Genomic DNA, 18149 nt, shown 5'->3' on the forward strand with positions numbered 1-18149 from the left:
CCATCTTGCCTTGAGGATTCAAAAGCAGGAGGAGGTGATGAAATAGTACACTACATGTCAGAGACAGGAAAAAAAGACTGTTTTCTTCACTCCTCCAGTAATTTTTCTTGCACATTCCCTAAGATCACATAGCTAATGCAAATAACCTGCTTGTGCAAATTCCAGGGAGAAATGCATACTTTTTGCATATGCTTACACTACGCTTTATACAATGTATTCCATCCGCATACTGTAAAAAAGAACCTACATGGCAAAAAAAGGCCTGGCTGCAACACAGACAGATGCAGATGTTTCAGATGCAGCAGATGGCTCTACTCTTTCCCGACCGCGTTACAGGCAGAGCAGGGCATGCTCTGCAGCCACGGCAAGCACGGTGTCACCCAGGAGCACGGGGCACTGCTTGACCCGCGGCCCACGCTGGCAAGGGCAGCGCTGCTGTCACAGGACTGGGTTTCGTGCCACGGCTCTGGAGGCAGAACTGCTTTGGCTGTTTGCAGCTGCAGACTTTACTCCCTTTTTCCCTTCTATTTTCTGCCCTTCTCACTTCTCTTCTGCCATGCCAGCTCTCCATACAGACAAACCTGTAGCACTGCTTTAGGGGAGTTAAACCGCTTTCATAGCAGAAACAGATACTGTAAACTTACACAGCTGGTGCACAAAGCATATGCATTTTGTTCTCAGATCAGATAGGTAGAAACCTTGTGTTCAAAGGATTCTTGTTGCCTGAGCTTCTTTGCTTCTCAGCCTCATAAACACTCAAAAGTATGGTATTTAGCGTCATTGGTACAAATTGTCTTCAGCTGCCTTTGAGAAATAAATTGCTCTAATGAAAATCACCAGTATTTTTTGGCTAGAGAACAATTTTCTGGAAAATGAAACGAGGTTGCTCTCATTGCTGAATGGAAAGATTTGTGTCCCACTCCCAGCACTCCACTGGAGAGATGGTCTGTTTCATTTTCCGTGACTCTTTGGAGCAATGACTGACCTACTGTAGGTACTCGAGACATGGGAGAAGAATCTGAGACTACATTATCTGCCCGGGTCCGTGGAGGTTTTAAATCGCTCACCTTCAGAATGGTGTCATTTTAAGTAGGTTTCCATAGGGAAATGGAAAGTATATTCACATACAACAACATTTAGGAGGCCAAAGGGCTGTCCCTCGTACAGTTGTGAGCGTTCTGGCCTCAGTCCAACACATTTTTAAAGTCCGTGCATACTTTTAAGCATGTTGGGGTCTGCATAACTCACGTGTTTAATGTACAAGCCTAAATGCTGGGCAGGATTTGAACTCAAGCAGGGTAGTGCTGGCAGTTTCCAAAGAGGCAGAATCATGACACGTTGATGTGTAAAATTGCACGTGTCTAAACTGGCACGTAGGAGTGTCTGGTGTGGTACGTGTGGTGTTTTGTAGTATGTGCTGATTCGCAGCGAGGTGGGTGTTTGTGCAGTGAGGTGGCAGAGGGGGATGAAGGAAGTGCTCGGCTGATAAAGGCTACGCCCGCGCATCACGCGTGAGAAATTAGCGGAGCGATTTTGGGTGGCTGTTTGCTTCCAGATTACGGGTTGTGTATGATCTTGTTCAAAAGGCTGGATTTGGCACAGGGCTTTATCCTCCAGCGCTGTCCTCTGTGTACGTCAGGCTCAGCCTAAGGCAATAGAGCTAGCTTAGAATAGTGGTAAACCAGCACTAGCCCGAAGTCTCATAAATCCAACCTAAATTCAGTCTCATAAATCCAACCTAAATTCAGTCTCCTAAGTCCAACCTAAATTCATGGAGAACATAGGAAAAGCTGATGTGCTATCTGCATTTTCAAAGAGGGAAGAAATTTGTATGTGAATGCACGAATACGGACGTAGGAGACGAATTTTAAGGATTTAGTCTGTGGTTATTACGTGTTTATGTTTGCATTATAGAAGTGTTTGTGTGAACAATAAGGATGTTTGGGTATGAAGTGTGTTTGCTTGTATGTTTTGTTCAGTTGTTGGCAAATTTAAGAAGATAAACAAACCAGTGAGCTCTGAAACTCACACAGAGTCGTTTCCCGCAGGTTTGTACCCATGTTTGCTGTGAGCCCCTGAGGAAGAATTTCCTGATGTTGGAGCATTAATAACATCTCTCTCACACAGGGTCCCTGGTACCTAACAAAGTATGAGTCCGTGCAGCTGCTTTTCTCATAGTTGAGGCTGCAACCTCTCTCCTCTTTCCCCAGCAATTTCCTTTAGATTGGCAGGAACTCTTTAAAACTCATCTCTCCCGCTTGTCAAATTCGGTGACAATTTTGGGTGACAGGTTCAAATGTTTTGGGGGACAGGAGAGAGAGGGGCAAAGAGACCACAGGCAGCATGATTGCATAAGCATGGCTCCCACCGGAAAAAAGTCTCAAATTCCTGCATAAAATTCTTCTCTTGAAAAGGCCATTTTTCAGATCTAACAGGTTGTCATGTGAAAAATATTGACCAGTTTCAGTAAACCCTTCTTTCAAGTGTGTCAGTAAGACCCCTTGTTCACAGCAAAGGTTACAAACCCTCCAGTCTCAGTCATGTCAGAGAAAAAGCAGTTGCAGTTTTTTGCCCTCTTAATTGTCTGTACATGCTGAAACATTTGTCGATGATATTTGTGTGCCTGGTGATGAAATATCCATTTTTAGCTCCGTAGCAGAAAAAGGGGAGGCTTTTTTGGTGCTTCTCTTATTGCGACTGTGTGGCCAAACCAGGGATTTATGATTTCAGGAGACACAGTAGCTAGCGCTCTTGGATTTTTCTTTTTTTCTTTCTTTTTTTTTTAATTGTTTTCCTTTGAAATTCCAGAGTTAGTGTTTTGTCTGCTTTCTCCCTGACCCTCTTCGGAGGCAGGCGTGTGTTTTTTCACCAGAAAAACTGGAAACAAAGAATCGTTGTCTTCGAGCTGTAGCAGGCAGGAAACCCAACTCACAAGGGATCACCCTGAGCCAGCGCTGTCCCAGAGTAGACTCCAGTTCTCTGAATTCAACCTGACAGCTTGTCTGGAGCACTTTCTAAGTAACCATTATCCTTCCTTTTCTCCCAGCAAAAGAGCTATTATTTTTTTGCCTAGGGTGCACTGCGAGCAATGTTATTGCACATGTGTGTGTGGGTTACACGTTTGCTGGGGTGCAGTCCCTCCTGTGAAAAGCTCTTGGAAGCGCTTTGGCTGTTTCCTAAGAGAAGAGTAAATTTGTTTCCTGATAATGAGTTAAATGGGCAAATGCTATAAAAATGCTAGCTGCAATGTCTGCGCATGTGTGCCTTCCCTTCCCTTTTCTCTTATGTGTGTATTGCTGCGTCTAGCTTTTTTCTCCATGAGTATGCGTTTCTTTTTCTTTACTTCTGCATTTGTGTAGTTTTCAACAAATGCGAACTGCAAGCATGTTAACTGGTTGGTTTTACCCCCCTGTGCGCTGGGGGGTAAAATACGCACAGTCCTGTTTGCATATTTGTGCACACTCATATACGTGTTTTGGATGGATGTGTACATACGTGCGCGAGGGGTGCTCAGAAACGCGCCTTTCAGAATATGCAATTGTGTGTCTGCGTTTTTGCTCAGTAGCATGCCTGTCTGCACGTGGCTATTCGTGTCTGCAGCCCTGCGTCGCTCAGTAACATGTATGTTGACTGGAAAGGGACTGCTTTTCAAAGCTGGCTCTCGGAGGGATTCTTAGGACATATGCTTCAGTCTTCATGCACTGTGCATTGGGACTTCTGCTCCTGATATTAAAAAAAGCAACAACAACAAAAAAAATTCTCATTACTTCCTCCTTTACTTCATAATGTGCCTTTGTAAGCGTTGCACAGGGTAACTCAGACATGAATCAGGAAGTTCCACCGCTGCATGGCTCTGGGATGTTTTTCTAGCCACACTCGCACAACTGGGGGCCGTCGCCTATGGCTCAGAGCAAACAGGGAGTGACTCCAAATTTTGGAGACCAGAGCTCTCCTTCGAGTTGGGGAGCAGAGCTCCAGGCTCTAGAGCTGCGGTGCGTAGGAGCTCCTTTGTGTCACCCTGCCAGGCTAAGTCTAACGAGGGAGAGGGATCGCAGATCTCAAGCTGGAGTGCTCTGGAAGGGACCAGGGCTATCCTAAGCACGCTCCTGTCTGTGCAAGCTGAATGAGTCCCCTTTGAAAATCCTGAATCCTAGTTCTGTGCACACACTAAGTTAAGCTCCAGATCCTGTCTGATGCTGGAAATAAGTTGGCTTCAGCCATGGTGCTTTAATCCAACACTGGATCTAGAATAGGAGTTAAATCGGAAGTGTTTGATTGCTCTGATCTGTATTTCCGTAAGGATAGCAATGCATAACCGGGCTCTCAGCTACTTTCAGATATTTCCCAAGTTAAACCTGTTCTTCATCTCCAGGCTCTGCAAGAGATTTCTTATGTAAATCCAGCAGTCGGTCCCTTCTCACTTGGTTTGAGTTGACTTCAAGTCAAAAGCCAGTGATGTTCCAAGCCTGGACTTTGCTCTTTGTGTCAGTTCCTCATTTGTAAAACAGGTTAACAGCAATGTAGAGATGTCTGACAATTTTTTTTTTTTTAATTGCGGAATCATCAAATTGTCTGATAATGTAGAGTAGACGTTATTTTGAAATTATTCTGCACTCGGCTAGTTACTTCCTCTTAGTGGATAGACTTAGAATTACTTAATTCCACATATGATGCCGGTACTGGTGATTCACTAGTACAAGGAGCAGGACATTGTGGTCTTGAAGTAGAAACGAATGAATTTGGTGCTTGAAAGCACTGGAAAGTCTTATGTAATCATGAGAACAGTCGTAGTAATACTGGCTGTGAATGACATACAGCATGACATATGGCATACGTGCTAAGCAATTGTTTTAATTAGCAGAAATAGTACATTGAAAAGTAATTCACTGCAAAACAAACGATACCGTGGGTGAGATTTTGAGGTCTCAGTGTACACAGCTAGGACACCCATGTAGCTCATACCTGGGTGTATGCCACAGGGCTATATGTTAAGGGAAGCCAATTGCTGATTTTCATGAACCACCTCTTGTAGCCGTTTGAAAAGGCCAGAGGACTCCTCATACTCTGCTCTGCTTTCTAGTCCTGTTCCTCCATCTCTGCCACACACTGTCAAACCTCTTGCAGACAAATGATAGCATCCAGAGCCTTGACGGCTTTGTGCTAAGAAAAACTGTATCTAAGCAAATCTTTTGCTGCTGACATTGTGAGGTTTTGCACCGTAGGTATTGAGCATTTAGTATGTATCCTTGGAGCCAGAATGGGCCCAGGAAGAATCTTACAGACTCTACAACCTTTATGTTTGCTGCCATCATTTAAAACAATGCGTCTAATGTTTCTAGGAGGAGCTGGAGGTGTTTTTGGCTTCCTTGCCCCTCCAGAAACCCACAGTCTAGGTTTCTTCTCTCCAACTGGCTTTAAACACAACCCCACCTCTTCAATGCGATCTCCAGGAGGTTAAATGACGGGAGTGTGAGGGCTGGACGCTCAGCAGCTTGGCAGGCCTTGCTTACATGTTTGCTTTGCAGCAGTAGTGTTTTTTGTTCCCATGCGCCTACGTTGGGACTTTTCCAAGATACCAGAATAGTGCCAGTCCTAGCCACCACACACAACCTCACTTTGGGAGGAAAAGCAGTGAGGTCCTATGCCCTCCTTTCTCTCTCTCCCTATAAAGTAGTTGCCGCAAAATAGACCCCAAGTGACCACTCAGATTAATCACAAGTCTGGATCCCCTAGGACGCCTGGTTCTGCTTTCCCCATTTAGAGAAGCTAATTTAAATTCCAGCCACCAAGCCAGGATCCTTTCTTCCTACTGAAGCAGAAGGATTCATTGCAAAAAACAGTCTCTGTTCTGCATGGAGAATCCCATAGATCCAATAGCCTACTTCAAATTTGCAGCCTTCTCCTCTTGCCTGATTTGCTTCGTTGAAATCTGTAAGGCCAAGTCCTGTCTGGAAATATAGTGCCCGTGCTCCTGAACCAAGTAAGATAAGATATTCAGGAGCAGTTCCTTCTGTATTTCAGGTTTGGGGGTTTTTCCATCATGTGATCAGGGGTCATTTGGCCTTTTTTGGTAAAGCACCCCAAGATGCTGTGGTAAGGAATCCAACAGAAGGTGGCTAAATGACTACAGTCTTTGCTGCTGTTATTATCCAGCTGAGTCAGCAAGTCAGACTCGGTCAGAGCCCTGCCAGTGTGCTTCAAAGGGAGATGGAGGCAGCGTTAGTAAGCGGTCTGACAATTCACTGGGACTTGGGAAATGGGCCTTTATTTTCTTCTTGGCTCTGCCCCCATGACTTAGCACAAGTCACTTTCCATCATTTGGCTTCCTATTCTCCTTGGAGGTACCAGCTCCGCTGGGCAGATCGGTGGGCTCTTTCTATCACTTAGCACCTCCCATGCTGGGGAATCTAGACACCCCTGCGAGTTTGCTGCACGTGTGTTTCCCCAGACAACTTCCACAAAAGTTAACCCAGACGTGACACTGCCCACGGGTCTGACAGAAGGAGCTCATGTTCAGACCAGTCACTCTGTGCCTTGACCGTGAGACCCTGCAGTTCGTAGAGCAGACAGTGCCTGGCTGGAAAAGAGCTGCCGCTGCTGCCAGTGATGCCATGAAAATGATAAATACGCCATGCTGTTCCTTCCCAGCCTTGCTCGCAATTAAGGGCGCTATGCCAGCACAGGCGGTATTTCAAATAAGATTCCCCTATAGTGCCTATAAAGCATTTAGTCCGTAAATGACCCAGCCCCACTGTATCCATCCTAGAACAAAAAAGCCTGAAAAATGAGGATATTACAGACCCAGTGCCTATTGTTCTCCTGGAAAGCCTTATCAAGGCTGGCAGCACGAAGTAGTGCCTGAATCTGGTTTGACTGAAAAAGCTCCTACGGAGAGAGCAGCATGAAGGGGCTGTCAGCACTCACCGAGCAGCTCAGGAAGCACAGGGACTGTGAGCCTATTGTTCAGCTGAAATCCCCCTGCTTGCTTCTCCTCTCCGTCCCAAGCTTTCCGATTTATAAAACACCATATCTTTTTTTACATTTTTAAGAACTTTTTAAAGCTTATCAGAGAGGGTTTGCTCTCTAATACATCATATCTTAAACACAGATTCCCTAATGGCTTGTTCCTTGGACTGCATTCAAGCTGAAAGGACTGCTAGGCATCTGGGATGGTCTTTGCTGTGGTGTGGAAATCTGCTTGGGGATTTTAAGCCCGGTTTCTTAGGGAAATGAGTCTGTGCGTGTCTGTCCGTCTGCCCCTCGCCCACAGCAATATTTGAGCCTATTAGTCTGTTCGGCCTAAATACGATCCAGAGGTGTGGGGAACAGGAGCAAGGTAGCGCTCAAGTCGTGAGATGGGGGGGGCAGGTCTGTAAAGGTGGACGGGTGGGTCGGTGGAGCCTGCCTTATCTTCCCAACTGCAGTGCCAGACCTCCTGCACTTACACAGCACAACGTGCAGCCGTTCTCCTCCTCCGTGTCCCGCGATCTCAACCGGGGGATCCCTGGGACACACTCTTCAGTTTCTTCCCCACATCAAGTCCTTCCTTTGTTGTACCAGACAGTCTGGCCAGAAGGAAATGCAGAGGTTTGGATAATTTAGCTCATCTCTTGAACTTTACAGTACAGCCTACCTAATGCCCAGTCTTGATCTTGCTACTTTTGCCATGTTCTAAGCCTTTTCTCAGCCTTCCGCATAGCCTAGCAGGCTGTTTCACTACTGTTGTTATTTCTGATTTACATCTAATTCCAGAGGAATCAACGTACTTTGAAAAGGGAGTTGCACAGCAGAGGATGAGAACTTCCAAATGGCACCGAGGGTGGTGAGGTAGGAGCAGAGGGAGATTTGGGGTGAGAAAGTATAGACCAAGGTTAGAAAGGGTCCAGAGACCGATGCTACGCAGTCTGTTCCACACAGCCTGATTTCTGGGAAAGCCACTTCATCTGGAAAAGGCAGCTAAAGCCTGAGTAAAGTGCATTTATGCGTGTAAATAAATAAAATTATATTTAACCTTCTTCCCAGGCGTGCTGTGAGTGTGAATGTTTGCAAAGCTGTGAGATCCTTACTTGAAAGGTGCTGTGAAAGTGCAAAGCATTATTAATATCCTTTACCTTACTCATAATAGAGTATGCATTCATTCTGGGGAATTTCTGGACATAAACCAGACAGCTGCAGAATGACATTTCTTGAAAGCATCTATGATTTATTTTCTGCTCTTTAATTCCATTTTGTATTGAACACACATTTGTCATAGGACTGTTGTTCCACTGGGCCTTTTAAGTCTAAACCAGACTTGGGGACCTGATCCTTAGCTGGTATATATTTGCCCCTAACTTCACTGCAGCTATTTGCTGATTTACACCAGAAGACCTCAGTCCAAATCTTTTAATTGAATTTCCATAGCACAGCAAGTTTTGGTGTAAAATCCAAGTGGTTTTAATGACAGATAAGACTCTCCCTGTAACTATCCGTCTGGCTGGAGTTCTGTAGGATCTCTTCGAGCCACTGGGCGTCAGGTCCTGAGAACGATATTGTTTTTGCAGAAACTCAAGTCTCTGGATAGGTTCCCTGGCTCTGCCTTTTCCATTTTGTTTTAAACACGTTCAGCTTTAGAGTCTGGGCCTGGAAGCTGGGAGGGCTGGTGTGGTTCTTTCATGTTGCAGGGATTTTTGTGAAAACAAAACAAAAATAGCTTAGTGGATTTGGACTTTTTATTTTTTTTTTTGAGAGGGAGAGAAGGAATTGGAAACTTGCACTAGCTGAGTGAACAGTTGTTTCAATAGCAACGCCTGTATTGCTAACTATCGTACTTAACACTTCTTACCATTGCAAAGTCACGCTCAGAGCTAAGCCTCATCCTAACAACACAAGTGTGGCTGCCCCTATACATGCCCACGCTTTACTCCATAATCCATTCTACATAGGGAAAACTGAGGCAAAGGGACTTATCCGAGGTACGTACGCTAAACCTGGATTAAACCTGGGCTGAGTCACCTGCACACCATCCTTCCAAGCTGACATTTTACGTCCTAAAATGTACACTACAAGGAAACCCATTCAGAAAGGTTTTGAATGATAATTTTGACCATGCTTAGCCAAACCTATCTGGAGAACCAAGCCTTGATCCTGTAAAACCCAAGCAGCCATAGCAATACCTGGTCAGCACATCTGATTGTAATAGTGTCACTTACTGGTTAAAAAAAGCCCTCAAATGCATTTTACACTCTTTCTGTGACACTGTGAGCAAAGAAGGCTCCTCCTCTGTGACAAAGTTTCTCCATCTGGAGGAGGAGGAGGAGGAGGAGGATCATCTATCCAGATGATGGCCTATTTGTTTACTCAAAACATCTGAATCAACCAACCCATTTGTAGCAGTTGATTCACTTTGGTCAATTATCTGACCCAAAAGAATCAAGAAAATTGAAAATTTTCAATGAGTTCTGCTACTTTTTGGAAAGGAGTTTCTTCCCCAATTTGAAAATAATTTTTCTGCTAGAAAATTATTTGCTACCTTTCTTTTTTAACAGGATCACCTTTTTGTGACATTTCCATTAGAATTACATAATGCCAAAACTGTTTCTGATTGAGCCAACCAAAATGTACATCAGCATCTCGATCGGTGGAAATTTCTGAGGTTTTGCCTTTCTCTCTCAATGCAGAACTCTTATGTTTTTTTCAAAATATTTCCCAAAACATTGCTTTAGTAGCTCTGGTTGTAATACTTCTGAAGGATATCCCAGGGGAGAAATGAAAGTCAGAGAATGGCTGCAAAGAGGACATGGGAAAAGCCAGTGGTTACTTCAGACCTCATCTCCGCTCTCCTGATTTCAGTCACTGATAGAGCAGCAGCCCAAGCTCCGGGTGCACTCGGATGAAGTTAGGATTTGCACGACGGGTTTCCAGCGAGGAAAATGCCACCCGTGCAAATAGCATCTTATTTACAACAACTGCAGCTGCTGAGGACTGAGCTTGGGGATCAAGTTCCCCGGCAGCACCAGGTTGCAAGCCCGTTTCCAGCCCTGCTGCCCCTTGCCTGGCCGCAGGAGCGGGGACAGGGCTCCCTTCTGGGGACAGCATGGCGGGCTGCTGCCTCCCTTTTTCAGAGATGTCCCATCGCACTCTTTGTACCAGGCTGAAACCGTAGCGGTTTGTTTTTCAGTCTGATCTATTTGCAGGGGGGTTTGTGGTTTCTAGTAAAAAGGGAAAAAAACAAATAAGTAAAATAAAAATAAAACCAGGCAGATTACATGAGCTCTATTTTCCCCCGTTCCCCTCTCTTCCCTCCTCCTCTTTCTCTCCCTCTCTTCCCCTCCCCTTCCCTCTCCCGTCCCTTCTCTGTTTTCCTTTTCATGCCAATAACTAGAAGGCTGTAATTTCAAAGCTGCAGCGGCTTTCCCAGCGCCGGGAGGAATGTGCAAGTGCCTGGGATGTTTCCGCAGGGAGCTGTGCAGCCCTGCTGCGCTGTGCAGCCCAGCGGGGCACGAGGCAGTGCTCGCTCCTTTCCAGTGGCATGGTCAGAGTGGCATTTTGAATTTCACTTGAGAGGATGCTTTTTCCCGTTTCCCCCTTCCTTAAAATAGCTTCGTTATTGTGCGTGTCAAGTCTTTGGCCTCGCTGGGTTTTGAAGTCACCGTTTATTTTCCGTGAAATGGCAAAAGGGTTGATCTCATTCCCCTTTTCTGCCCATGGTCTTCTGTCATCTTGGGGTAGGAGGAAGAGGGTCTCCTTTTGGACGGGATGAGTTGCACTCTAAACTCCATTGAACGCAATGACTGTACTTCATCATCAGATTGTGTCAGGCACGAGCATTGCCCAAACAGGTAGTCCCAACCGCTGTATTTACAGCCTGTTGCCTTTGTGAGAGGGCCAAGGGAGCGTAGGAAATACAGGAAAGGAGAAATAATAGATCTGCATATTACCAAGACACAAAGCTAGACTCTTGCAAGGGTTTTTGGGAAGAGTTGATTTCAACCCCTCTGTGCCTGTTGTCTTTTGTCATTAGATCCCTCCTATGATGCAGTCAGGAGAACAGGATGGGGCAATAATATGAATTCTGGCCTCACCAAAAGTAAGTTGTCCCAATGGGAATCACAAACTCTGCAATAGAAGATCAAAATGAGACTGTGGGAGAAGACGGGCATGGCTGGCTTGTCTATGAGCATCAGAAGGGCAGAAGATTTGGGGATAGTCAGCAAGATAAGAGCTTGAATTATGTTATGAAAAGAAATAGAGATTGACACAAATATTTTTATTATTGAATTGTGTGTTGCATGAACCTCTAATACTTTCAGGATTTGCTTAAGGGGCCAGGAGCACGTCCTCCATACAAATGTAGACTCCACGTTAACCACCTGCCTGTAGTCTGGTGTAATTTTTTTAGGGACAGATATAGACAGCCTGGGCAGATTCTGAGTGTTTCTTACTACTTTTCAGAAAGTAAGATTCTACACAAAGTCTAGCAGGCAGATAGGGCTGGCCCATACTGCATGAGCCCTACTCATGCAACCGTTCTTGTTTCTTACTGGTTTTACAGTGTTCTTGAATTCATGGTACACTCCGGGTGACATCTCGTTAGAAATATCAGTTCCCTGCCCCTAAAGACTGTATTCTAGCTAACATAACCAGGTGATACCGAGCCACACTCTCCCCTGCTTCCACTGCTGGGGCATATCCCTGTGCAGCAGTGCAAGACAGGCACATTTGACTCTCCACAAGATACTACCGGGTGCAAATAAATGTGGCAGAACCTGGCTGTCCGATTATACTTCCTTTGCTTCACAGCTTTCTGAGCTATGCGCACTCTAAATGTGAAGACTGTTCTTTGAGTTATAGTTTTCTGTTATGAGAAAAGATATGAAGAGGAGGAACAGGCGTTAATGTTGAAGTGATTTATAGAAAAGTCTGTGATATTTTCAACCAAATGTTTGATTTGATAAACCCAAAAGCTTTTGCATAAAAATTCTTTTTTGAATTTGCTTTTCCAAAAAATATTGGAAAAAAGTTCCAACATGAAAGAAGGTCAGAATTTATACATTTTAAAAAATCCAATTTTCTGTTCAAAACATGGATGTAAACTAGAATGGAAGTTTAGTTGCAACAAAAGACAGAAAATTAATAAAGTATCTACGTAATATTTTTTCTTGCCTCATCTGCATATTTTCATTTTACAGTGAATTTTTTAATTTCTAGTGAAATCTCTTAATTTTATAGTGCAATTTCAAAAATATCAGCTCTTAGGATTAGAAACCTTTTCCCATCCCAGTCACTGTTATTCCTGTTCAATGTATCTTGTACTTGCCTTGTTCTCTCTTCATTCCATTCTGTTCTAGTACACGTAAGACCTTTGTCTGTCTTTACAGGCCCTCCTGTTGCAGGGACGCAAAATGTGAATAAGACAACAGAACAGCAGCGGCCCCAGCCAGGTAACTGTTGATTTTGTCCCCGCTGCATTTGCTAAGCAATTAGATTCATACTAGATTGGGTGAGTAAATGTGTCCAGCAGCACCAACCATGGGCACAGGACAAACAGGCAGAGCCTTACAGGGAAGTCTCAGAATAATGAGTCAACTGTGACCGAGCAGCAACAGCAATTGTTCCAAACTGTTTTCTGTTTTACTGCATTGTCCTTCCCCATTCAAAAGAAACATCCTTGTTTCAGCTGAGTCACATGCAGTGCCTAGCATCAGTTGCATGTCCTTTGAAGCGTCACAACATGCCCGACATGCCGTGTGAAGCAGTTAGGGTCACGGAGCTGTTTATTCTGCAGCGGTGGAGTGTCTGCTCGTTACCTCTTCACCTCTGCTGCAGTGATGTTCAATGGTAGTACCTCCAAACAGAATCAACAGGGCTTCCCCTGCGTCAAAGAAAACCAAATAAGAAAAGCAAACCCTGTTGGGCAGCAAGCAGTAGTGTTTCCTGCTAGTTTCCCAAGGGGCCTTTGAAAAGCTAAATACCACCTTCTCTGCTTTGCACAGCTGCTTTCTATCCCTTTTTTTTTAGGGGGTTGGTTCTTTTGGCTTCGATTCAATCCACGAGCAAATGCTATAGATCCAAATCACCAAAACCAGAGAGAAGCAAAGGAGAAGTGTAGAGATCAGGGCTGAGGAGGCCCCACAAAAAGGGAAGGAATTCATTCCTAATAAATGCATTGTGGAGTTTTCAAGAAACACTCAGCCTCATTGGAGCCAGTGACAAAACTCCTGTTACTCTCGTTTGTCTAATGCTCTGTTTGCTTGAGCAAGGGAGATCTGGGTGAACATTTCATTGACCTCAGAGGGAAGCAAGCTCAACTGCTAACAAGTGAATTTGGAAATCTCATCTGCTGTCCAGCTCTTTTTATTAGGGGAAATATATTTGTTCCCGATTTGTTACTGTTCTACTATCCCACACTTCTTTTTTTCACGTTTCATGTTTTCTGGTTGACACGTAAGTGTAGGGTAAGTCCAAAGAGATTACAGACTTTCAAAGCACATAAGTCTGAAACCAGTGCCAGAAACACTGTGCCATTTTGGATTCCATAAATAACTGGTGGTTGCTCACTATAAAAGAAATAAGGAACACCAGGCCCTAGGAGAAGAGGCAGTAAGAGCAAAGAAAGACAATGAAAATTTGAACTGGTTTCTAGAATAAACAGTAACAAATTGTTGTTTCTTTTTGATGAAACATTTTTTAAAATAGCTTCTGTTGGGTGGGTTTTTTTCAGATCCCTATCAAATCTTGGGTCCCACTAGTAGCCGTCTTGCCAATCCAGGTGAGTTCGTCTTTACATTTCAGACCCCCATTATCAAAGGGATTAGCTTTCCTTCTGATCTACTGCTCCAGTCTGTACTGAATGAGTAGCTGTTGTCCTCTGCCATCAGGCTAGGCTGGGAGAGCCATTGACCTTAGTAGGTGTGCTCTCACAAGTGCTTTGGCAAAAATCCTTACAGAAAGGTGAAGAAAGTGGTGCAACATCATCTTTGTCAGGACAAAATCACCATCCTGAATGGTATTACCCAAAACCAGCATTCCCTAAGAAGATTTTTATAGGGGAATTAAGTGCTGGTCTCTCAGATTTGCAGTACAGGTTAGTTTTTCACTGTCTGCTATGGATTAGCTGAATGGAAGGCACAAAACTTCTCTGGAAGTCACCGCATAATAACTGTCCCTAGCATGTCATCTGCAGAAAACAAGCCCTGAGTTTGGGGAATAAGACCTGGAGTAAATCTTCCTTGAACTAAGCAAGCTTGTATACATTGAATGCTTGTAAGGAAACATCCTCATAAGGTTCTTTACTATTTGTATAACCACACCGAATAAAACTAGGAGTCATCCAGCCTGGGGAAGAAATAATCTTACATAACTCAGATCACCAGCTGGAAAGAAAACTGTAGGTATCCAAAACAATATCCATGGTAAACAGTAAGCAATTAAGAGTTGAAATATACTGTGTTAACCATTCAGTGAAAAATTTTGCCGAACAGCATGCTTGGGAAAAAGCCTGTTTATGAATAGCCCGAAGATTTTAAGGCCAAAGGCGACCATTATGAAATCTAATCTGACCTCAAACTCATGAAGAGAACAAAGGGTTGACTAACTTGTTTGCTGGGAACAATTTATCCATTCCTACATAAGACTTTCTAAGGCTTGAAGGAGCTGTTCCCAGTAAAGATCGAGATAGTCCTTCTGTTTCCTGCCTTTGTCTTTGCTTTTAAGCAGGAAACACAATGTCATTTCCTTTCCTCTTTGGCTTGCTTCTCGCAGGGAGCGGGCAGATCCAACTGTGGCAGTTCCTCCTCGAGTTGCTGTCGGACAGTTCCAACGCCAGCTGTATCACGTGGGAAGGGACCAATGGGGAATTCAAGATGACGGACCCTGACGAAGTGGCACGGCGCTGGGGAGAACGCAAAAGCAAGCCCAACATGAATTATGACAAGCTGAGCCGAGCCCTCCGATACTACTATGATAAGAACATTATGACCAAAGTGCATGGCAAAAGGTATGCCTACAAATTTGACTTTCATGGCATTGCCCAGGCTCTTCAGCCTCATCCCACCGAATCGTCAATGTACAAGTATCCATCAGATCTCTCCTACATGCCGTCTTACCATGCCCATCAGCAGAAGGTGAACTTTGTACCCCCGCACCCTTCGTCTATGCCTGTCACATCATCCAGTTTCTTTGGAGCAGCCTCACCTTATTGGACCTCCCCTGCAGGAAGCATTTATCCAAACCCCAATGTCCCTCGCCATCCCAACGCCCATGTATCACCACACTTGGGCAGCTATTACTAGATGCTTTTAACTTCAAGTGGCCTTTATCAGTCTGGTTGGACTTTTTCTTTACTTCAGAGATTTTTATGGTTTTTTGGGGGACCCTTAATGGATAATTGTGGCCTTTCTGGGGAAGAATTGAAACTGGATATCGGTTATTCCTGGAGCAAACCTTTTACTTTCGTGACTTCGCCTCTTGTGTCTTGAACTGAGAGATGGATGCTTCTTTGGGCCAGACTGTGCATTTTCTTTGGTTTTTAACGCTTATGTCCTCTGTAGGAATTGACTATGAAGATTGTTCACCATTACCTGGAATGATTATTAGCTTTTTGATGAGAGAAATTTTTAAGGATTCAAAGGCTTTTGACAAGACAGATCCAACTGTGGGTCGTAGGAAAAGACGACTGCATGGGTTTTTTTCTTGCTGTGGAGAGGGTAGGCAATTTGACCATTAAGTGGAGGACGCTGGGCTGCAGGGGACCGCAACTGGAATCTTAGGTTTAAGACAGATGAGGATTTTCACCCAACTGGAAATTAAATATATATATATATTCATATATATATATATGTACATGTATATTTTAAGAAGTAAAGGGCATTGAAGGAACTTTTCTAGAGTGTACAACTTCATTAGACGGTGTATTAACTCCAGAAACATCAGAAACCAGAACAAAAAGTAACCTAATGTCAAGCACAGACATTCCTTGAAAGCAAAAGTGAAGTAAAATAAATGACAGCAGGCCCCTGAGTTCTGCCAGAATCTTAGGGATCGCTAAATGCTACCGATTCGCGAACGCTGTGCGTTTGTCAGACCGTCATCCAAAGTGGTCAACAAATCAGAAGGCAAATTACTGTATAAATTATGCAGAGTTATTTTTCCCTATATCTCACAGTTTTAAAAGGAAGATTAAATAAAACGAGTTGACCTCGGTCACAAATGCAGGTTTGTTTTTTACTATCAGCTCAGTTGTTTGTGGGTTGTTTTTGTTTTTTTAATGTAATTTGTACATCTTTTCAATCTGTACATTTGGTCTGTAGCTTTGTACCTTTTGCCAAAAAAATTAAAAAATAAGACATGAGTAACATATCTGTTTGAGATAGCCTTGGTCCTGCAATTGGATCCATAATTAACTCCCAAAGTAGCCAGAAACCTTCCAGGTTTCCCTGGGTTTGTCTAGAGTAGAGTTTTTTCTTGTATTAGCCTGTCATAGTTGTCTGCAAATTAACTCCACTTAGCTGACATGTTTGCATTGAAGCTGATTGAAAACATGCACCAGCATTTTAAAGCAACTATTTAAATATTTCATTATTATTTTTCAACAAAATCTTGAACTTTAGAAAGACCTTAACCACTTCACAGAGAAAATTATCATCAGATAATTAGAATTATATTCTCGTAACATCTTTTCGAAAACTTTCAGTAGGGGTTTTCATTTAAATTTTAAACATTCAAAAATTCTCAGCCATCTCTAATTTTGCACATGTTAATTAGATGATCCACAAATGGCGGTTTGGTGCCATAAACAGAAGGGTAAACCACAAGCATTTGTGTTTTAGAACAGATGTCTACGGGGGGGTGAGGCTTACATGTACAACCTATTAGCTAACTTGTATTAACTGGCAGCCAATTAACAGGATCACAAATATCTAGTCTAGACATAACCTCTGGGACTCTGTGTGGGTGCAAGATTTGGTCCATGTGCATCCGATTGCAGGATGAGAGCCTGAAACCAGAACATTATAGTCTGCTCATAACTTTAAACAGAAGCACTGATGCCGTTATTTAACAAAGTGGAAAAATAAGATCAAGCTAATCAGTTTAGGTCTTAGTGCTTTCGGGGTGTTTATAAATAATGTTACTGCAATAATCGCAAAATTTAAGTATGAAAAAATTACGAATGGAAATGGGGCTTTTGCTACTATATATATGCAATGTACTTTTTGGATATTAAAATATATATAGTTTTGCAAGTAATCTTGGTCGTTTTTAAAAACTGTATTATGTGTTACGATGAAACTTTTGTATGAAGAAAATGATGTAAAAAAATGTGACCAAATAAATGGTGGTTTTCTTCTCTAAAGCATCATATCGTCCCACTCTCTCCCTCCCCTCTCATACCTGCAGATAAAGCACAAACTTTGCCTCTAAATTAAATTTAGCTAAAAAGGAAAACAAAGCAGCTCCATGGTAGTGGCAATCATAATCCTTATCAGTATAAAACAATATCGACCTCTTATTCCAGAAAATGTGTGTCTCTGGAGCCGGTGTTTATCAGACCTAATTTAGTTATTGAAGTCTCTAAATCGGAAACCTGGGCTCCATCTTTTGTCCATGGAGAGAGAGAGAGAGAGAGAGAAAGTGGTAGAGTAGCCAAAGCTCGAGGAGGTGAAGTGTCTCGCACGAGGACGGTGGCAGAGCCGGGAGCAGACCCCTGCCCGGTGCCCCAGCCATGGGGTCACAGCACCGCGCCGAGTGCCAGGACACGCAGCCTCCCTGCGAGAGCCATAACTGACCTAATAGACATCTCCGTCTGTTTGCTCTTTAGGGTACTCAAGAAGTCATTGACAGAATGTATATGTGCAATGCTGTACGTATTACCAGCCTGCCTGCCTGCTCATGTTTCTCACCTATCCCCAAACCCCAGGGAAAGCCAGTGCTCCAAAGCATTCCTGGGATGGAGTAAGAGGCTGCAAAAACAAGCACTGCCAAGGAATCTTCTGATTGTGTATAAAGGTCAGGCAAAGGCACTTCCTGTATTTTTGCAGACACACGGTGGTCCTGAGAGATAGCTTGATCTTTCTGCCGATTTGATAAACCCTTAGAAATACATAACTGCACAAGTACACCACTTCCTTCCTCCACACACAACCTTTTGTTGCTAAGTTTCTAGTACAATA

The 18149-nt window shown here is 43.7% G+C and overlaps 1 protein-coding gene across 4 annotated transcripts in view; it reads left to right on the forward strand.

The window, feature by feature from the left end:
* The window catches only part of FLI1 (Fli-1 proto-oncogene, ETS transcription factor), an 87370-nt gene extending 70059 nt beyond the window's left edge, over nt 1–17311 (forward strand). For 3 of the 4 annotated variants that reach the window (XM_075723250.1, XM_075723253.1, XM_075723251.1), the window contains exons 6-9: nt 11003–11068; nt 12360–12422; nt 13703–13750; nt 14743–17311. In XM_075723250.1, the coding sequence (XP_075579365.1) occupies nt 11003–11068; nt 12360–12422; nt 13703–13750; nt 14743–15272 (707 nt within the window). In that variant the 3' untranslated portion in view covers nt 15273–17311. The remainder of the gene's footprint in view (nt 1–11002; nt 11069–12359; nt 12423–13702; nt 13751–14742) is intronic. The other variant, XM_075723252.1, reaches the window with a different exon arrangement.
* Nucleotides 17312–18149: the final 838 nt, after the last annotated feature.

This window comes from Pelecanus crispus, chromosome 19 (genome assembly GCF_030463565.1).
Source record: "Pelecanus crispus isolate bPelCri1 chromosome 19, bPelCri1.pri, whole genome shotgun sequence".
NCBI classification, from domain to species: domain Eukaryota; kingdom Metazoa; phylum Chordata; class Aves; order Pelecaniformes; family Pelecanidae; genus Pelecanus; species Pelecanus crispus.